General features: G+C 38.4%; 1 protein-coding gene across 1 annotated transcript in view; it reads left to right on the top strand.

Moving 5' to 3' along the window:
• The window catches only part of SLC12A1 (solute carrier family 12 member 1), a 109646-nt gene that overhangs the window by 10051 nt on the left and 77565 nt on the right, over window positions 1-22030 (top strand). Inside the window, 7 exon segments of the mRNA XM_017872780.1 lie at window positions 3680-3811; window positions 3966-4041; window positions 10250-10345; window positions 12371-12510; window positions 13577-13687; window positions 15434-15545; window positions 17591-17718. Of these exon segments, the coding sequence (XP_017728269.1) occupies window positions 3680-3811; window positions 3966-4041; window positions 10250-10345; window positions 12371-12510; window positions 13577-13687; window positions 15434-15545; window positions 17591-17718 (795 nt within the window).

Here is a 22030-nt window from a genome sequence, read left to right as displayed (position 1 = left end):
AAAACAAAAAAAAAAAAAAAAAAAAAAAAAGAGTAAAACCAAGGTTTGCTTTGCCATGTCAGAACAGTAAGATGGCAAACAGAGAAAAACAATTTTGCCTTAGAGTAAATTACTTCAAGATAAGATTTTTCACAAAAGCCACTGGATTTATTCTTATTGGCAGTATTCAAGCACTGTTAAACACCTTGAAGGAGGACGCACCCTGAATTAACTGCACAACCAAAACTAGATTCCAAGTATCCTAGTTTATGGTGCCAGATTTTTTTGGCTCCTACATGAGAGTAAGCAATGGAAATGGCTTCTGTGCTTGTAAATTTACTATCAGATCTTAATAGTCAACAAAAGAAGTATACATTTGAGGTTTTTTTCCCCTCTGTGGTATAAATATAATAAATATATTTAAAACTTTGGAACTCTAGCGGGTTGAACATATTATTCTTACCTAAAGGAGAGTTGAACACCCTTCATTGACTATACTTTTGAATAAATTAGAAAATGATTGCTTTACTAACTTGCACATATAGTGGTTTCTCTGCCATTCTCTCATAGAATATTCTTCTTGCATCATATTGTGAAGTCCTAGTGATAAATTGAAGAACCATTAAACTGTGACCAGAGAGGGCATCCATCAGGAAGGAATGTTCATTTTAGAGGAAATTTTAAATACCCTATTCATCCTTTAGCCTACTTTGTAAGATTTGTTTACAGTCTTGGATATTCTCATCAATTCATATCTAAGGGTCACAATCACCATTGGAGTTTATCAGGTAGCAGAGCAATTTCCCAGACCAAATCTTCAAGCTTAATCAGAAAACATGGGTTTTATTCCCAAGACCAACTTTAAAAAAGGCAAGTGACTAAGGCAGTGTCTCTTGGGATCCCCAATTAATTTACACAATGAAAACTGCCCTCTCCCAAAGTGAGTAACTGCTGATGGTCTGGCTATGGGATCTTGATTAACTACAATATTGACAGTTTTTTAAAAAGTTTTTCTCAAATCAAGCCAAATAAATGGGTCTCCTAACCAAATAATCCCTTCAACATTCATGGACATTTTAACACATTCCTCAATTCCCTGCTCTCACTGATTATACATTTCAGTAATGAAAAAATGAAAGTTACATTTGACCTATTCACCTTCCATATGTGTATAGAATTCTTTCAGAGAAAACAGAATTTTAATGGACTGGAAAACAGCCTCAAATGTTTCATGCATCTGAAATTGACTTCATTGTATAGACCTGTGCTGTCCAATACGGTAGCCAGTAACCATATGGGACTATTGAGCACTTGGAACGTGGCTAATCCAAATTGAGATGTACTGCCAGTGGAAAATACACACTGAATATCAAAGACTTATTACAAACAGAATATAAAATATTTCCTAATATTTTTATACTGATTATATATTGAAATAATATTTCATAGATATTCCATTAAGTAAAATACATTACTAAAACACTCCTGTGATTCAGTTCCCAGAAAGTTGGGGTGCAACTATTGCTAACAAATACTTATATTGCAAATATTAGAAATATGATATTCTCCAAAGATTAAATATAACATTAAAATGTAAGGGTCCATATCTAAACCCAATTCATTGCACTAATTTCTTTTCACTTTTTAAAAAGTAGAAAATTTTGAATTACATACTTGGTTTGCATTTGTAGCTGGTATAGATGACCAGTTTCTGCCCCACTCGGTTAGCCTCAATTTTTTGGACTGTCTTTATTCTTACACTGGTGTGAATATATTATGTTAGCTTTCAATTATTTGTGCAAATAAGGACTGAGGATATCTAAGATTAACATATTCCTCAGGTAATTAAAAACTAAATTTTAATTATTAACTTCAATCTCTTCTGTTATTCCATTTTTTCCCAATACTGTCAGAAAATAATAAAATAATCTGTCTTAAGATTCATTCTCTTCTTCTTCCCTTTCAAATGTGAGCTACCCAGAAGAAACAATAAGAAATGAGCTATCCCATAGAGATGGAAGATAAAAGAAGTAGGAGGCAAGAATGGATAAGAAACTAGGATAACTGCTCTTAAGTGGTAGAGACCATGAACTTTCAAGTCCACCTCATGAATTCAACATTGTTGAAGGAAGGAAGGGGAAAGAGAGAGAGAGAGGGAGAAAGAAAGAAAAGAAAAGAAAGAGAGAAAGAGAGGAAAGAAAGAAAGAAAAAAGAAAGAAAGAAAAAGAAAGAAAGAAAGAAAGAAAGAAAGAAAGAAAGAAAGAAAGAAAGAAAGGAAGGAAGGAAGGAAGGAAGGAAGGAAGGAAGGAAGGAAAAAAGAAGAAAGGAAAGAAAGAAAACAGGTCTATGTGTCTTTCACTGAATTCTCTTAAAGATCCTCTGAGGTGTGTAGAGAAGTTTTATTATCGTGATTTAAAATGAATAAAATGGGATAGGCACGGTGGCTCACACCTCTAATCCTAGCACTTTGGGAGGCTGAAGCAGGTAGATTGCCTGAGTTCAGGAGTTCGAGACCAGCCATGGGCAACATGGCAAAACCCTGTCTCTACTAAAAATACAAAAGATTAGCTGGGTGTGGTGGTGCGTGCCTGTAATCCCAGCTACTCAGGAGGCTGAGGCACAAAAATCGCCTTAACCCGGGAGGCACAGGTTGCAGTCAGCCAAGATTGTGCCACTGTACTCCAGCCTGGGTGACAGAGCAAGACTCTGTCTCAAAAAAAAAAAAAAAAAAGATAGGCCGGGTACGGTGGCTCAAGCCTGTAATCCCAGCACTTTGGGAGGCCGAGACAGGCAGATCATGAGGTCAGGAGATCGAGACCATCCTGGCTAACAAGGTGAAACCCCGTCTCTACTAAAAAATACAAAAAACTAGCCGGGCGAGGTGGCGGGCGCCTGTAGTCCCAGCTACTCGGGAGACAGAGGCAGGAGAATGGCCTAAACCCGGGAGGTGGAGCTTGCAGTGAGCTGAGATCTGGCTACTGCACTCCAGCCCGGGTGACAGAGCAAGACTCTGTCTCAAAAAAAAAAGATAGATAATAGATAGATAATAGATAGATGATTGATAGATAATAGATAGATGATAGATAGATAATAGATAGATAAAAGATAGATGATAGATAGATAATAGATGATAGATAGATAGATAATAGATGATAGATGGATGGATGGATGGATAGATAGATAGATAGATAGATAGATAGATAGATAGATAGATAGATGAATAAAATGAAGTACAGGGAGTTTTACTGACAGAAGCGCAGATCCTCTGCTTAGCTCAGGAAGGTTCTCTCTTTGGTTGTAACATGACTTCCAAAGACCCTCATTTACTCTGGCTCTCCCTTCCTTGTAGCCCTTCTCTCTTTTGTTCTTCTTATGTACTAAACTTATCCAAATCTGACTTTTCACCAGAGGGAATATTCTCGCTAGTGGAAGAACAGCTCAGGTTTCCTTCACCACCCCTGCAGCCCTAAAAAACACTTTAAGATGACTCACAAAACGAACCTTTCAGCTTCCAGGGCAAAAAATATAAGTTTCATTAAAATGCTCAGAATATATTTAGTTTGTTTGGGTTTATTTTATTTTATTTTTTTTTTGTGGCATTTGAAGTTTTATTTCAATTGTTTTGATTTGCCTTAAAAAGTTTTATGGGACCCTTTGTTCATTGACCAACTACTGTGTTTTTGCTGTCTGTAAAATGCAGAATGTGGCAATCACCCCAAGTTCAGCTGACAGAGTTGCTAACGGTGATGGGATACCTGGAGATGAACAAGCTGAAAATAAGGAAGACGATCAAGCTGGTGTCGTGAAGTTTGGATGGGTGAAAGGTGTGCTGGTGAGAAAGCTCCTCTGTTTACAAATTCAAACTATCCATTCAATGTTCTAGTGGATTAAGAGTGAACAAGGCCGGGGCACAGCATTATGAAGAGCTCCGGGTTTTGTCCCACTATCATTGTCCTGTCTCCTTTCAATACCGCTTCTATCCACAGGTAAGATGCATGCTGAACATCTGGGGAGTCATGCTCTTCATTCGCCTCTCCTGGATTGTTGGAGAAGCTGGAATTGGTAAGCATTTTCCCCCTCCTAAATAATTTCGATATAAATTATAAATTCAATGAGCAACCTTTTTTCACCATTAATACTGAATGTGAGATGAAGGTCACAGAAATAATTTACAGTTGAGCTCCTTTTACTTTGCTTCTTTGACGATGTTTGTCAGAAAGCAAAGGTGAAGAGTTAACTCCTGTGAGACTGGAATTTTCCAGCTTGTCAAACAGGCGAATGCTCAAGGAGATATCTCTATCTTTTGATAGAGTTTTAGGTATACAGACATATAATAGCACGTTAATTTTAGATAATAACATTTGTATTTGGGGACATATTGACATTTGCCTCTCATTTGTTATAGAGTATCCTTCTTGGGATGATTGGTAAAACTTCACTGAACAAAAATATCTTGTGGGAAAACTGGTGAAAATGTGACCTGACTAATAAAATGCTGAATTGTTGAACTTTTCCAAAGAAAATAATTGTGTTACTTTCAGGTACCAGCAGTAAGAAAACAAAGTCTAATCGAGTATTGCCAGATATGAGCTTAAAGTGAAAGATGAAATTACTAAGATAATATGTATATTACTGTTATTTTTTCTAAATGAAAAATGGATAATAATGACATTATTTTGAGTGATTGTTTAATGTTTTAAATATTACACTCCATTTTAAATATTATTTCTTCTAGCAAATCTCTTTTTTGTTGAAGTAATTAGTAAAGTTTTTTTTTGTTTTTTTTTTTTTTTTTTTTTTTTGAGACGAGCTCGCTCAGTGGCCCAGGCTTGGAGTTTGCAGTGGCCGGATCTCAGCCCACTGCAAGCTCCGCTCCCGGGGTTTACGCCATCTCCTGCCTCAGCCTCCCAGTAAAGTTTTATGACACAATATAATTGAATTTTATTAAAGTTCCCCATTTAATGAGATAAAAATTAATGATGTTCTATTCCATATTTGGGAAATACATTATGAATTCACTTTCCGGAGAAGACTTAGTCTCAAGAATATGGAAGTTCTATTGTGCCTTCAGATAGCACTCCAGAAGGTATCTCAATTCACGTTTTAGAAGGTAGTTGGTCATTATTTATTGACTTTGCTCTTCAAAACACATTCAGCATCACCAGAAGACTAACTCAGAAAAGAAAGGGCTAAGCTGTAAATTGAAAAACTAGAGCCAGTTCCCATAGTTTTTCCATGTTTCATGTTTGGCAACTGCTGGGTTCCTGACAGAGGGCTGCTTGCCGGTTTTATGATGCATAGCAAATGAATGCTCACAGCCGCAGGGTCCAAAATAAGTATATGCCGTTCCATGGAAAATCTGCATCTTAATATTGCCAAGGTTTTGCTCCAGGGTTTCATGCAAAATTAGGTTTTTAAGGGTAGTTTAGTAACTTATTGAGATCATCAAGAAACATTACTTTGTTTGGAGGTGTAAGAGTAGCCAAGGGCAAGAGTAATTCTTTTTAATGCAACTTATTTAACATCCATATGTTTGGGCAATAATCTGAACTTTAATCAGATCTTACATTACTCATCACAGTCAACGCAGTTTTGAGTTTATTGCAAAACTGTAGAGAATGAAGAATTCTATCTTCTGCTAAACAGTTTATACTATCAGACATTAATTTTATTTTAATATAGATCTTTATATTGAAGTACTGAAATTATATATTAGAAGAGAATAAAATTCTACCTAGTAAGTGTTCAATGGGTTTTCCTTCGAATGGAGGTTTGTGTTTTTCTTTTCTTTTCTTTTTTTTAATTCTCAGAAGATAGACTTTAGTGAGTACTAGAAACTTATTGTCAACCTTACTCAGTTTTACTGGCCTTTGCTATGAACCTAAAACTAAATGAGTTAAGTCGCCATCTGGGTCCCATTTGGGTTTTCCTTATTGGGAAAGAAAAGAAACAAATACATCTATTTGTTCTTGCTTTGGGGGTAGATTGAGGAAGAAAACTAAATACGTTTTCAAGCCCAGACCCTGGGAATACAGCCAGAAGGAATCTGGAGCCAGGAGTAACAGTAGCTACAGCCCTTGGGTAACCATTCTGGGCTACGAGTTTTGGCTGTCTTGTTCCCAAAAGCAAAGGGTGGAATGAGCTGATAATGCTGTCTAGTTGTTCTTCTCTATCTTGGAGACTTTGCTGGGGCAAGATGGTTTCCAATAAATTTAACCATCAAGCAAGGATGTTGGGTGTGAAAAGCCGGTATGACCTGAAGCAAGTCACTTATATTCAGTGTTTCCCTTTCTTTTCTAAATATTAAGGAGCAGGTTAATTCCTACCCAATGAATTCTTTGAAGATAAAGCTAAAGTACCTTTCTGAACAGGCAGACACAAGTTAAATAGGCTGAGGGCAGCTTAGTTGTCTTACTGAGGGATGCATAAGAATTATCTGGGAAGTTAGGTTAGGAAACTGCAGAATCCTGGGATTTACTTTTAAAGATCCAAACTCAGTAGGTATGAGCAATTTTAATAAGCACCTCAGGCATTTCCTGAAGCAGGTGGTTCAAGAACCACAATTTCAGAAAACAATGAACTGAATGTGCTCCCAGCTGCCTTCTACCCTGGGATTCTATTTTTGATTATGAGAGAGAAGCAAATCCCTTGCTGTGCAAAAGTATTAAAACTTTGTTCCAAGATTTCAAATGGTTTCAGAAATATATCCAATGCAAAAGGATGAATTAAGAATTGTTGAAAAAAATTAGAGTCAAAAGGAAAATAATGGTGAGGAAATAGTAAGGTTGGAGTAGGTTTAACGTTACGCGATGCAAATTACATGGTCCTGTAGAGTTTCTGGGGTATGCTAAACATTTTCCATCAAGCCTCTTCAAAACAAAGTCAGGAGCAAAACAAGTGCAAAATAAATCACCTTTAGTGGCACAAGGACCTGAAGCCACATAGTGATATAGAGGCGCTGCTCACCACAGTATCCCTGCAACAGATATGAAGAATTTAGTCCAACTATTTTTTACAACCCCTAGCTTTTAAGAGTCTACAGGGTCCAAAGCAATGTGGTCCAAGTTTGCAGCCTCTGCTTAGTTAGCCTCTTCCCACTGCACTTGAACCTGCAAAAAAACCTAGAGGCTCCTGTTAGAGACAGGGTATGGCCAAGAGCTTCAAAAGAACCACCCTTTAATACCTTGACTCATTCCCACTGCTGTCCTTAACCTCCTTCCAGTTTCCCTTCTCTTCGGGCATGGCCAGAGAGATAACAGCCTCTCTTGGCTAACTACCCTTCTAACCATCCTTAGGACAAGAGAGACTGCCAACAACAACTATGGAGCATTCACTTTACATAGGGGAACTTACCAAAAAGCCCAGACCAGAGCATTCTGGATGGAGCCAGAGTGAGTTCAGTGACTGTGACTCCACAGCCCTCTCCCTGAATTCTGGGTCGGCCTCCATTAGAGAGGGTATTGTAGGGGAGGAAAAATGGTTATCTTCTACCCATCTTAGGTTAATTGGCTGGGGGCCTATAAATTAGACTGACAAATGCCAGATCAATAAGATAAAAACAGAATTTGTTAACATGTACATGGTACACACACCTGGGACCACTCAGCGATGAGTGACTTAAAGGGGTGGTTAGAACATGGGCTTACATATCATCTTAACAAAAGAACAGTTAAATTGTAGAAAAGTGACAAGACAAAGGAAAAGGAAAAGGACTTTTCATTCATAGGGTGGCAAATGCTGGCAAGATAAATATATAAGGAAAGGAATGGAAGATAAGAGCTAGTCAGCAAAGCTTGTTGTGTAGATGCCTGTGGTGCCTTCGTCAGGCTGATAAGCATCCAAAATTGTCTCTGGTGATCAGAGACACCACTTCCTGGTAGAGAGGGGAGGGAGGACAAATTTATGTCCTGTTTTTAGGTAAATAGGAAGGGGATCGAGAGCTTTTCTTGTATCTACTTTTTTCAGTTGTCCAAATAATCCTTATGCTAAAGTGGTATATTGTGATACCCTTCTGTAGCCTCCTGGCTATGTGTTTCTTGAAGCTGAAAGCAGTCACGCCTTCGTTGAATTCTGGCCTCTACCACTTTCTCCCTCTCCTTATAATCGTCAACCCTCTGAACCATAAAATCCTTGGGGCACTTTTTAAAATTTCATTTTATTTGTGCCTTGTGTTTCTTGCATTGCCTGCCACATAGCTGGATATAGAGTAGGTTTTTAAAAAGCAGTAAGTATTATGACTATTGTGGATATGATCAAAAAGCAGTATCATTGAGTGTGTACTGTGTTCCATGTGCTATGCTAGTCACTTTACACATGCATTCTTTCTAATTTCATTGCTATTTTGTAGCTCAGTGATTTATTTATTTAAAGTGACTTATAATAACAGGTAACTTTCCAGAATTCACACTGTCAATAAGTTAATGAAATTTAGTTTCATTTTTTCCACTTTACCCATCTGCCAGGTGAATAATTTGCTATACTGTCTGTAGTTCCCCACCCCTACGTGACCAAATGTATGTAAAAAGACAGCAGCCTGGAAGGGTGAACATTTAATCTCAGTTATCTTGACAGCTTGGAATTGTAGGCCAATTATCATGTTATAGGTGTCTAGAACTTCTCCAAAGATGGAATTCTGTCAGGTGTAATAGTGCAAGCCTGTAGTCCCAGCTACTTGGGAGGCTGAGGTAGGAGGATGACTTGAGGCCAGGAGTTTGAGACCAGCCAGGAAAAAATAGCAAGACTGTCTCTAAAAATAAGAAGAAGAAGAAGAAGATGGGATGCACATTCAATTTTGACCAGCCCTAGTGGTTTTGTTTTGTACAACTTAGTTCTGCACATTTTAGCTCTTGAGTTTCTTGGAACCAGAGCTACTACAAGCAGAAAACTTCAAAGCTAAGCATTTACTCCATGGTGATTTTCTGGCCAACTTGTTAAACTCAAATGTGGTCCTTTGATGTTTACCCCAGACTTGCTGGTTTTTATGTAAATGATCCAATGAATTCTTCCACCATTTAATCCCTTTATTTTTCCTCTTTCAACTGAGGTCTTGGTGTGATTATCATCGGCTTAGCCGTGACAGTGACTGGTATCACTGGTTTATCCACCTCTGCTATTGCCACAAATGGATGTGTCAGAGGAGGTAATTAAACTTGTGACCCGCACCCTCATTTGTAAGGTAAAGGCAACACAGGCTCTAATAGTTCATCACTGACCTTTCTGGAGTGTTTTCAAAGGTAATGCAAGTTGGTTTCTTTCCCCCATCAGGCAAAGAGATGCAAGAAAAATGGGGAAGGATTTAACCTTTGTCAAACCCCCAACTTTCTCATTCCGGTTCCTTCAAGCAAGAAAGAAGGTCAAATGTCATGTTTTCTCTTTTCACAGCCAGGATAGTTTCTCCCCCAGGACACCAGCATAAGTCAACTTTTCCTTTCCAAGGCTGCACTTTAGATTGTGTTTACTTTTGGAAAGCATCCTTCATCATAATGAGCAGTTCTCTGACTTGGTCTTTACGCCAGGCAAACCAGTTTCTCCTTAGCACAAAGAAACCCCATTGGAGCCCGAGGCATGGACCTGAAAACTTAAATTAAAGGCAGTGTGGTTTGCAGCAAGAGGGAATCCAAGAAAGAAAAGTAAAATGCAATATCTTCTATCTTTCATTGCTAACAGGTCTTGGAGTTCTCATAATTCTTCTTTCCACCATGGTAACTTCTATTACTGGGTTGTCAACTTCTGCGATAGCAACTAACGGGTTTGTTCGTGGAGGTAAAATCTCTAAGATATCTAATGCCCTCATCACTTGCTACGGGTAGGCAAACAGTTTTTTATACTTCTTTTTGATGGGAACAAGGAAGTAGCCCAATGTTCTTGAAGCCTGGTTATCTGGAGGAGCTGGATGCCAAAGAAAACCTAAGGTACGATAAGAATAGTCCAGGTCTACTCTGGTCTCTTTTCTAATGGATCTCTCTGACACGTTGTAGGTTGTGCTTTACAGATGTGCACCTTCCTTAGGTAAACTTCTTCTTTTTCAGGCTAGTCTGCACTCCTGTAGCTGATGTTCCTTGGAAAATGATTCCCAGATTTGGCTTCCGTTTTAAAGTTTAGTTCATTTCAGGTGCTTCCTAGACCTTCATGAAATGGGATCTTTTAGAACATTTCAGGTTTTCACAGGGAGCTGGATCTTTCTGTGACAAGATGCAGAGTGCTGCCTCCTGAAGTACTGGTGACTTCTCTCAATACTGGAACCAAACACCTCTCTTGGGGGATTTTGCAGGTCTTGGAGTCATCATCATTGGCCTGAGTGTGGTAGTGACAACACTCACAGGTATTTCTATGTCTGCTATTTGCACGAATGGAGTAGTAAGAGGAGGTAAGCCAATTAATTTACTTATGACTAGAGGCTTGGTTACTAGTAATGTCTGGAGTTAGTTTACTATTGGAAGTGAAATTAACATATTGCTGATTAGTCCCCAATATCCTAAAACAAAACAAAATAACCGAAAATTTAAACAGCAAAGCAAAATTTTTCTCAACTAAAATGAGAATATCTTCATTGACACCACCCATTTTTTGTAACGAAACATGTTTATAAAGTGGAGAGTGACTATGTGTCTAGTAAGAAGGTATGGAATATTATAGCAAAATATATGGTTTCTCTGTACCTTGGACGAGACCCACTGGCTCTCTCGCAGGTCCCCTCAGCATGGGTCTTCTTCAGTGCCCCAGTTGGCATTGCTGATGGTTCTCACTTAGTAAACCACCCCTGCACCCAGGCCTCGGGGCTCACCCCAAACACTGTGCCCCCAATGGCCAACAGGCAAGGGAAGACCATTAAAAGGGGATAAGTAAATAAATAAGCAAAGAGTTACTTTCAAATAATCTAGGAGTAGGCAGGCCTAGGCAGAAAGTGAAATGGATGAAATGTATCGTTGTTCTTCTGTCTTCCTTTGTTCGCCCCCTCTTTCCCCTTTGGTTTCTATGGTTCTCGACTTGGGCACCTTATCCAGGTCTTCCTACTCAGGGCCTTCTAAAACACCATCCTGCCCATGACACACGTCCACTCTCATCCTCTGCCTGTCTCTCATGTTGACCCAGCCTACCTAGGTAACTGGCTAGCTCATTTGTTTCAGGTAATCTGTATAAAGGAAATAATGGGGATTTGCTCCACCCAGACAATATGCTACATTTTTAGAGAGGACTTTGACCCCTGAGCCCAAAAGAGTTACTATAGTGAAACAAATTTCTTCTCAGCAAAAAGTAATTTTGTTTTGTTTTTAGGTGTGTGTGTTTGTCATTCCTGTGCCAACTGTGCCCACCTCCAAGGCCACCTCTATATAAGAAGTCAATCTTACTATGGTCTGTGATAATCAGACCTCCTAACATTTAGTCCTTTTCACCTTCAATAAGCTGCCCTAGGTACCTCTCTAGGCAGTTGACCAATCTAGTTCAATCCTTCATGTGCACCGAAGTATGCAACTATATATATATATAATAGAACTACTTTTTCAATGTCCAAGGGAGAAGTAATTGTTCCAGACCCTCCCCACTTTTCTTCCCACTTGCCACTCCCAAACATTGTGCTCTCAGTGGCCAACAGGCAAGGGATCTACTGGCCACATCCATACATATATGGGTATTTAGCAATAATCATGCCTTCTCGAGCTAAAAACATAGAAAACCAAGTTTGATTTATAGAATGAATAATATATCACACTTTATAGATATCTTGTTTTATGCAGCACATATATATCAGAAAATTTTACATATGTACCTATATATGTTTTGTATATATATGTTTATATATATCATGCCTTCTTTCACTAAAAACATAGAAAAGCAAGTTTGATTTATAGAATGGATAATACAGATATCTTGTTTTATGCAGTACATATATATCAGGAAATTGTATATATGTACAAATATCTATATATGTATGTATATATATAGTACATATATACACAACAGAAAGGAAGTTAGAATAACAAAGATAAACTTCACCTACTCCATTTTCTACCTAGACTTTCCTACTCCTGGAAATTTTTTATATATAATTTTACTTCAGTTGCATTATTAATTTGAATACTCCAATGATATTTTTATAAAGTCAACACATTTCATGGTAAAGTTTGCTGTGTTCTTATTTGTAGATTTTTTGCATTTAGGTTTTAATAGATTGGGCTTCATTAAGTCAGGATACCCCTATTGTAGATTAAGTACAGAGTACCAAGAAGGGCTACGTTATTCACTGGGTAACACAGGTTTCCTAAAATTATTAGGAAGTTGTAAAATTAATATTGAAATAATTCACACTGTAAATGTTCTCAGATAGTCACAATCATTTGGTCATATAAACTAGCAGTTCCTCAATGTAAAGTATGTTCATTTCTTGTTTCAGGTGGGGCCTACTATCTTATTTCCAGAAGTTTAGGGCCCGAGTTTGGTGGGTCAATAGGCCTGATCTTTGCTTTTGCTAATGCAGTGGCTGTTGCTATGTATGTGGTGGGATTTGCTGAGACTGTAGTAGATCTTCTTAAGGTAATTAAAAGCTTTTCTTCTTTTCTGCCAAGCAGCACAATTTATTTTAGTTTGCCTTCTCAGGGCACTAGGGGATATCATTACAGCCAAATGAGAGGATAAAAGATAAATATAGTGGAAGGAGCCTGGGCTTGGCCTCAGAAGATCTGGCTTTGAGTCTAGGTTCTCACATTTACCAGCCAAGAAGGTTTGGATTAGTTCCTCTATTCTTCCAGACTTTATTTTCCAAATCTATAACATGGTGTAATAATACTGTTGTATGTATTTCACAGAAGTGTGGCAGAGATCAAATGAAATAATGTACATGAAATATTATGTAAAATAGGAAACATCAGATAAATAATGGATATTGCTGTCAACAGTAGTACTATGATTATGGTTATAGATTTCCAAAAGGAAAGAAAGTTGAAAAATTAAGATAACTCACTCCAGAAAACTAGCCATTTCCTAGTTTAGGTGCCCAGTCTAGGATGTTGTATGTGCAAGCACATTCATTAGCTAATATATCAACTAATTTCTAGTCCTTTTCTCATAGTAATGGTAGCATTCAGTGAATTCAATTGGAAAAAGTACCTCTACTTAAAAATTAGATAAATAAATAAGCTTACAGTTCACAAGGTATATTACCTTCAAGAGATACATTATCAGGTTTGTGTCATCTGTTCTTAAATAGGACACCACTTAATTTTCAGTATTTATACTGTAAACCATTCATTTTTATTCTGCTAGGATTCCCCTTGACACACAGAAATAACTAGTCATTCTTCTGAAATAAAACACAGTATGTATGTGTATACATATTTTTACTTAGTACTACAACGGCTTCAAAAGCTAGAATGAATTCTAAAATGTCTAACTCCTAACCTTGACTATCAAAGGCCTATTATCACAGAAAAAAAAAAGTTAGGTTTTTTTATCTTCATATATTTATGAATACTCCATTTTTCTATTATCCTATATGGCCCCAGGTGTAATTGTATAGTAACTCTTTTTACAGTTAAACATTGCAATAAGACTCACATGCAAAAAGCTGCATCTCTAAGCACTTAAGAATTTGTTTCCCCAGGAGAGTGATTCGATGATGGTGGATCCAAGCAATGACATCCGGATTATAGGCTCCATCACAGTGGTGATTCTTCTAGGAATTTCAGTAGCTGGAATGGAATGGGAGGCAAAGGTAAATTTCTCAAAAATGATATTATCAACAGTGGCTGGTCAGGTCCTGAACAGATTGCAGGAGTAGAAAGAACTCCATATTCAAAAAAATTGCTGTTATTACCTGCTATGGTGAAATGAGCAGGCAAGTGCTAGGTGGAACACCAAGCCTGCAAAGCACGAAGCCCAGGCAGTCATGACTCAGGGTTCACGAGTCACATGACTGCTGTATTTTGTCTCTCTGTGCTGTCACCAAAGCGGCTGCCTTATGCACAGACCCCTTATGATCATAGCAGCGGTGCACGCTGGAAGCCTGGGTCTTTCAATCACAAACCCTGGTTCCTCTTTCAAGCTGCCTGTGGGTGCAAAAGCCCAAGAGAAATGGCAAGTGTGTTGGAAACTTGCCAAAGAAACTTGCAAAAGATAAAGACACTGAAGCACCAAGAGGTTACACAATTTACTGAAGGCCATAGAGATATAAACTGGATTCAAATTCAGGCACTCTTAACTACAGAGCTAGAGCTTTAAATGCTACCCTCTACTGCTACTAAACTTCATTGCCTCACTCAGGGAATAAAGTTATCTAAAGTAGGGTTCTCCTATGTTTTTTCTCCTATGATTTTTTTCATCACAGTGTCCTGTTGATACTAATTTTTTTTATTTGCTTGCTTATCATTGATCTCTTCATAGACCATACATAGGGATTAGGCCTGTTTTGGTCACAGGTGAATATCAGTGCCTAGAAGAATGCTCAACACGTGGTAGGCACTTAAGTTTTGTTGAATGTGTGAATGCATAATCTATAAATAAATGCCATGTAGGAGTGTTTTCTATTGACGTATACAAGTGGGAGGCACCTATATAAGAGGCAAAAACTATCATTCTCTTCTGAAACCCAGTACTTCACCAGCAAATTTGGGCACATCATGGGCTTCAGAACCAGAAAATCTCTGAGTTTAACCAGTGATAAAATGGATAGCAAATTTTTGAATGATGGGAAACATGTCTTTTGCCTCCTTTGTAATTCCCTCAAGTGACCGGTGCAATTGAAAGTATTCCTACATGCCTGTGGATGAAGTAACTAGATCTCAAGCGGTCATGAGACGTGGAAAGACAGCCAAAGCCTCCCACCTGTATAAGTCAATAGAAAACATGCCTACATGGCATTTATTTATAGATTATGCATTCACACATTCAACAAAACTTAAGTGCCTACCACGTGTTGAGCATTCTTCTAGGCACTGATATTCACCTGTAACCAAAACAGGCCTAATCCCTACGTATGGTCTATGAAGAAATCAATAATAAGCAAGCAAATAAAGAAATAAATATAAAAAGGGAATTCATGAAAATTAGTATCAACAGGAACTCCTGCAGTTAGCTCTGGGAACAGAAACAACCGATAAGTGCTCTGCCGAAAACAAACAAAACCCCCTCAAGTCTATCAGTGTTAAAACTTTTGGCTTCATTTACATTCCTGGGACAATGGTGGAAGTTACCCACCTCCTACTTAGAGTGTTATAGAAATGTCACCTTGAAGTGCCCAAACACGTGCTCCATTGAAAATGTGGTGTATGCATCCAAGTAGAATAAGGCCTGTTTACATGCCATTCTAATAAGGATGCACTTATTACCTACTCTGGGTAGCAGAGATTTAACTGAAATAATCAGATGGAGTCGGTCTGCAGTGGACACTTCTAACTTTTATAATTATGTAAAAAGTTGTTAAATAAATCTAATTTGGTTTCCTTTTACCTTGCCATTCCAGGCCCAAGTGATTCTTCTGGTCATTCTTCTCATTGCTATCGTAAACTTCTTCATTGGAACTGTCATTCCATCCAACAATGAGAAAAAGTCCAGAGGTTTCTTTAATTACCAAGGTACATGGAATAAATTGGTTGCTTTTCATTGAATACTTCTCCATTGCCCTCTTCGTCACCATCCCCATCACCCCAACCCCAGCCATCAGAATGCCTGGCTCCCCTTTCAAGTTACCTGTGGATGTGGAAGCCCAAAAGAAATGGGAAGTGCATTGGGGAAGCATAATAGAGGCAAAAACTATCATTCTCTTCTGAAACCCAGTACCTCACCAGCAAATTTGGGCACACTATAGGTTTTAGAACCAGAAAATATATGAGTTTCACTAGTGATAAAATGGATAGTAAATTTCTCCAGGAAAGAGCCTGGTGTTGGATTCAGGAGACCCAAGGTTGGGTCTCAACTCTGCCACTTAACAGCTGGACAGAACACCTAATGTGCCTGGGTCTCAGATTTTCCTGCCAAAACGTGGATGATAATAAGAACTTCCTGAGAGAATTTTGAGAAACAAATAAGACAATTTCTCACAATGTGCTTTGCGATGCGAAAGTGCTTTGTAAACCTTTTGTTGTTGCTGTCAAATAGCAGAAACAGAGACACAGCTCAATTTGTTCAGCCACTGCAGAGCACTAAAGTCAAATATAGGCATTTCTTTCTTCCTGCTAGACTTGTTTGCACCTTGCTTTCCCATGGCATTACCTAGTTAAGCATCACTGTCAGGCTTTCAGGCAGAAAAGACTGCAGGAGTTACTCAGTGTAGCATCCTGTGATAACATCACAGAGCATGAAATTTGACTCCTTTCTCTCCTTATTTTACTCCTTCTATCTGTTCTTGCCTTTCTTTTCCCTCTAGCCTGCTCAAGAATCCACTGCTGAGTCTTTAAATGTTTCCCTTCATTATTTACTCAGTTGTCAGTATTTATTTCTTTTTGATATCACATATCTTTCTTCCTGATTCCTTTTCTTCATAAAGACTTTCTGGTTCACTTTGCATGTTAATATCCTTTTCCTTTCTATTATTTTCCCTCCTTCCCACTCCTACCATATTTTTTTCTTTAAGCCTTTTTTCCTATTTTTGCATCCCAGATTCTTTTGTTCACATTTTTCTTCCTCTTCTTTTCTCTTTTTTCCTCCTGTTTTTCTTCTAGGTTGCTTCCTTTTTATTTGAGTAATTTGGTGACAACCTGTGGGATGGTATTATTTTATTAACAAAGCTCCGCATTATAATATTCTCCCATACTAAGGATTTGGTACAAGCAGCTAAGATCTAATACCTAGGAGTAAAGAGTAAAAAGATTCATACATTAGTAGTAAAATTGTAAAGTAGACTCACCCACAAGGTTCTTCAACTACAAAAAAAAGGCATAGAAAACCAGTGTGTTGATTGTTTATGGTATTTATGCATGTGAGAATGTAGTTGTGTGTGTGAATCTGTGTGGTGGTGCATTTGTGGGTATGCCAGGGTGGTCGTGAGAGAATTCTTCATCTCCTCCTCTTTCAACCTCTTCTAGATGCAAAAAAGTCAGGCAGCCTGGATCTCTGTCAGCACAAAAATTGATTTTTCAGAACTATGTCCTAGAGATCTAAAAGTTTATGATATATATTTTGACTTTTGGCAAATATTAACATAAAGTTCCTCAGGAGTACACCACATCTTGAAGTTCATTCCATTTAGAACATAGGAATGTGGCCAGGTGCAGTGGCTCACGGCTATAATCCCAGCCCTTTGGGAGACTGAGGCGGGTGGATCCCCTGAGGTCAGGAGTTCGAGACCAGCCTGGCCCACATGGTGAAACTCCGTCTCTACTAAAAATACAAAAAATTAGCCAGGTGTGTGGCAGGTGCCTATAATCTCAGCTACTTGGGAGGCTGAGGCAGGAGAATCGCTTGGTTGCTTGAACCTGGGAAGCGGAGGTTACAGTGAGCTGAGATCACGCCATTGCACTCTAGCCTGGGCAACAGAGTAAGACTCTGTCTCAAAAAAAAAAAAAAAAAATCAGAACATAGGAATGTATTTGCATTTAGGGCTAGGGAAGCCAGTGGTAACTTAATCTCCTACACTGTGAAAAATGTCTACATGGTAACTTTCTTATAATTTATGTTGCAGCATCAATATTTGCAGAAAACTTTGGGCCACGTTTCACAAAGGGTGAAGGCTTCTTCTCTGTCTTTGCCATTTTTTTCCCAGCAGCTACTGGGATTCTTGCTGGTGCCAATATCTCAGGAGATTTGGAGGTAAGTTGTTTGCTCTGCTTTGCAGTCCTGGAATGTGGGGGCACAGTTGGTGGGTAGCACAAGGAGCTAGAGAGGTTAAATGTGACCATATCACCCTACATATTCAAACTGTATGTTTCTGTAAGATTTCCTGATGATTTAAAAGTTCTTTCCTTTAATGCCAAATTTGGATTTCTATTCCAGATAATTCTTCCAAAAGTCTTATTCGGTGATATCAGAAGAACAGAGTAGTGTGATAGTGTGTCATATTTCCCCAAAATAAATGTAGTTCAGTGAAAAAAATACCAGAACCGTCCTTTCTCTTTTAAACCCAAATGAATGAGAATATTTTCCTGTAAAAGTAAAAACAAAACAAAACAAAGGGAAATAATCACATTTTCACTTAGCTTCCCACTTATTATTCTGTGTGAAGTACTGCAAAGAGCATGGTATGAGTTAGGATATGAGAATGTTATAAAAGACCAGCAACAGTGGCCTAAGCAAGATGCAGGTTTTAATGCACAAAATCTAGCTCAGTTGGGCACAACGTCATGCACCTGTAGTCCCAGCTACTTGGGAGGCTGAGGTGGGAGGATTGCTTGAACCCAGGAGTTTGAGGCCAGCCTGGGCAACACAGCAAGACCCTGATCTCTTAAAAAAAAAAACAAAAATAAATAAAACATATGTATATTTCTTGATTAGTCTTGATATACTCATGAATAAATAAACATTTTATGTTAAATCAAGCCCATAGGCCATCCTGTGGTATAAGAAAGGTCTGCTCCAAAAGGTAGCCCAGGAACCCAGATAACCTCTTTGTTTCACCGTTACTTTGGGGCTTGCCCTCTATCTGCAAGGTCACATTCCAGTCCATGAGAAGGGGGATAAGCATGTAGAGGGCAAGCAATTCCTAGAACTTGCATGTATCACTCCTGCTGACATTTCATTGGCCAGAATTTAGTCTTGTGGCCTTACCTAGTTGCAAAGGAGGGTGGGAAATGTAGTCTCTATCTGGGCAGCCATGAGCCCAGATAAAATTTTAGGGGGTTCTAGTATTAAAAGGAGGAAAGTGAGGATGTATATCAGGGAACAATAAGCTGTTTCTAACACACACACACACACCCACACACCCACACACACACACACACACACACACACACACACACAGTAGAAGACACAGGTTTTACCTCAACAAATTTATGATCAACTTTGGAAGACAAGAAATATTTTCAAGACTTATCAAGAAATATACATACATGAAAACCATATGCATTGTCCAAGTGGGATGTGAAATAAAAATACTGAAGAAAATAATTGTTAAGTTAATCAGAGATGATTTTCTCAAAGAAATAACTTTTGAACCTGAACATAAAGCAAAGGCTGGATGCTGACTATTGATGAAGAAATATAGAGTATTCCAGGCAGAAAGGATAGTCAGGCATGAGGAAACTGGGAACAGTGAGAAGTCTCTTACAGTTCAACTGGAGAAACCCTGATGGGGCTCAATCACCTTGAAGGCAAAGGGAAACAGCTGTTGGAGGGACTTGAGCCAGAGGCGCTTGCCCTGGAACATAACTCCATGAAAGTAGAGACTTTGCCTTTGATTTTGTTCATTGCTTTATCCTCAAAGCTAGCACAGCCTCAATAAATACTAATTGAGTAAATAAAATAAAGGCATTTAGATTTTTTATATTAAGGGCCACAGTGCTATGGTAAGTTCTCAAGCAGAAATGGGACATAAAAAATATTATGCTGAAGTGCAGAAAAGTTAAGAAACTTGTTCAAAATGATTCAAGTAGTATCACTGCTGAATGAAATTTAGCTATGGATGTTGAACTTCTGGTTTCTCAGCTCTGGGAGAGTATCAGAGGTCACTGATTTAAATTTCTGCAAACTATAAACACACCTTTAAAGTAAAGAATATTGTTCTTTCTTTAGACTCCTTAAAAACAAGTTTGTATCAGATGTTTAGTAGTCAGTTCCGCTTAGCTAGCACTCACTGAGTGCCTGTTCACACCAGGCACTGAGGAAGCAAGGAGCTTCACCTGTCCCTCAAGGAGCTCAGAGTCGAAGGGGGAGACAGACTTCCCTTACATGAATTAGAACAAGCAAGAGTAGAATCAAGTACAAAGGAAAGAGGAAGTAGCAATTGCCTGTCCCTTCGAAAGTAAAGGAAGACTTTCAGAAGAGGGGACACTCAATCCAGGTTTTGAGGGATGAACAGGAGTTTGCCAACAGGACAAAGAAGAGAGCAACATTTGAAACAGAAGGAATGGAGTATAAAAAAGCACCGAGAAAGATGCTGCTAATGAGAATTATTTTATGTGCAGAGTAGGGTATGTCATCCTTCATTAATATATTAAGAAACATATTTATAAAGAATTTTCTATGTGCCCTAAGTACTCTGGGAGTAAGCAAAGAAAGAGAAGATATTATTTCTGTCTGAAAAGACAAGATTTAAAATTCCTCCCCCTTCAAAATAAGTGTTAAGTTGATTTAGGGTTGTTATGTTAGTGAAGAAGTTTTTATTTATTTAGCAGCCTCTACTGAGAAATCTCTGATTCTGAGTTCGCATGTAAAGAAACTACAAACAATGGCCTGTTAGGATTTGGGGGGCATACATGGTCATAATATTATTGTAGAATGTTGCATTCTTTTTATTTAAAAATACTTTTATGATTTTATAATTAAGCTTAACTTTTAACACATACACTACTATATACTATATACTTTTACTATATACAGAACTCAGGGGTCCTCTTAACTACAGACAGTAGAGTTTGGATATTATCCCCAAACTAGCTGGAGACTTTAAAGAGGTTAGACAAGGGAGTAACATGATCAAATATGTGTTTTAGAGCGAGCCTGCTAACAGCTTGTGGAGGGTGGTTTGGAAGGTGGGGAAAGGGTGTAATGGCAGGAAGACTGGAGGCAGAAAGATCAATTAGAGACTATCATAATAGTCTGGACAAAAGACAACATGGGCCTGATTTAAGGCCATGCAGAGGAAAAGAACCAAAGGCATCAGCTTCTGTTAGAGTTAGGAGAAGAAATAGAAAAAAAAAAAGTTTTTTACTACGATGCACTGTAAGAAAACATTATACATCACAACCAAGTGCACACTTAGAAAATTTTCCCCAAATGGTTCTTTACTTTATTACAAGCAATGCCTTCTGATATTCTCACATCAGTTCTATTCTATTGGATTCTTTTAATGCTGGCTGTAACCTGTTGAATTGATTCCACAGTACAGTAGATGAGGAAAGGAAGCTCAGATTTGTCTATTGAGGTTGAAATGGCAGAAGGACAGGGGTGGCGATGTCTAGTGAGTGGGTAGCTAGATGTATGAGTCTGGAGCTCTGAAAGGAGCCAGGGCAGGACTAGCAGCCATGGCAGGGATGAGTTCATGCAGGTATGTGCAAAAGGGAAGAGAGAAGAGGTTTGAGGCAGCGTTCAGGGAGACACAGACATTCAAAGTATTAATAGTAAAAAGCAAGTCCATGAAGAAAAAAGAGACAGAGCTAAGAAGCAGAAGAAATCAAAAGACAGTGGGGTCATGAAAATCAAGAGAGGAGAATGCTTTGAGAAGTCATAACGTGGTCACAAGCGGGAGGAGCCAACCATGTTAAGTTCTGGGAGGTGACAAAATACGTTGGGAAATCGGGAGGAAACTTCAGTACTTGTAGATATTATTTCTCTTTGAAAGTGAACCTAGAAATAAAACATAATGGATTCAGTTCAATTTAGGAAACATTTACTGTTTACACACTATAGGGTAGGCAGGGTCCTGATCTCTACTCACAGCCTCAGAATCCTCCTCCAGAAGGAAGCTCACAGGCACAAGGGCATGCAACAAATCCAGAACCTTACATTTGCTAATAACGCACTAATAGATGATCTTTAAATATGTACCTGGGAGAAGATTTAGAAAATACCCAAGTCTAATCAAGAAAGCTAAGAAGTGATTTCAGAGAAGCAAAATTAGGATGTGTTTGACATACTGAGAAAGCAGGGATCTAATAGATTGCTTGCTTTCTGTCCTAAGGAAAAATAAAATGTCTAATGAAAAAAGGTAAAGAAGGTTAGGTTTTGGGTTACTGCTTGTGGATGGAAACTACATTTCAAGTGAAAATCAATAATTTGTCAAAGTCCTCCTGAGCCCTATCTAAGGGGAAGCTAGCCAGACCAGACAATGTGAATATCCAATCATACACTAACATATTGGCATCCAGATTTACATGTTAATTCCAGATTTACATGTTAATGTCTCGGGATCATGGCTGGGCATGGTGGCTCATGCTTACAATCACAGCATTTTGGGAGGCCAAGGTGG

Source organism: Rhinopithecus bieti, unplaced genomic scaffold, assembly GCF_001698545.2.
Source record: "Rhinopithecus bieti isolate Rb0 unplaced genomic scaffold, ASM169854v2 scaffold_6945, whole genome shotgun sequence".
Classification (NCBI taxonomy): Eukaryota; Metazoa; Chordata; class Mammalia; order Primates; family Cercopithecidae; genus Rhinopithecus; species Rhinopithecus bieti.
Note: the sequence above shows the minus strand (reverse complement) of the source record. Positions and strands in the feature narration are given on the sequence as shown.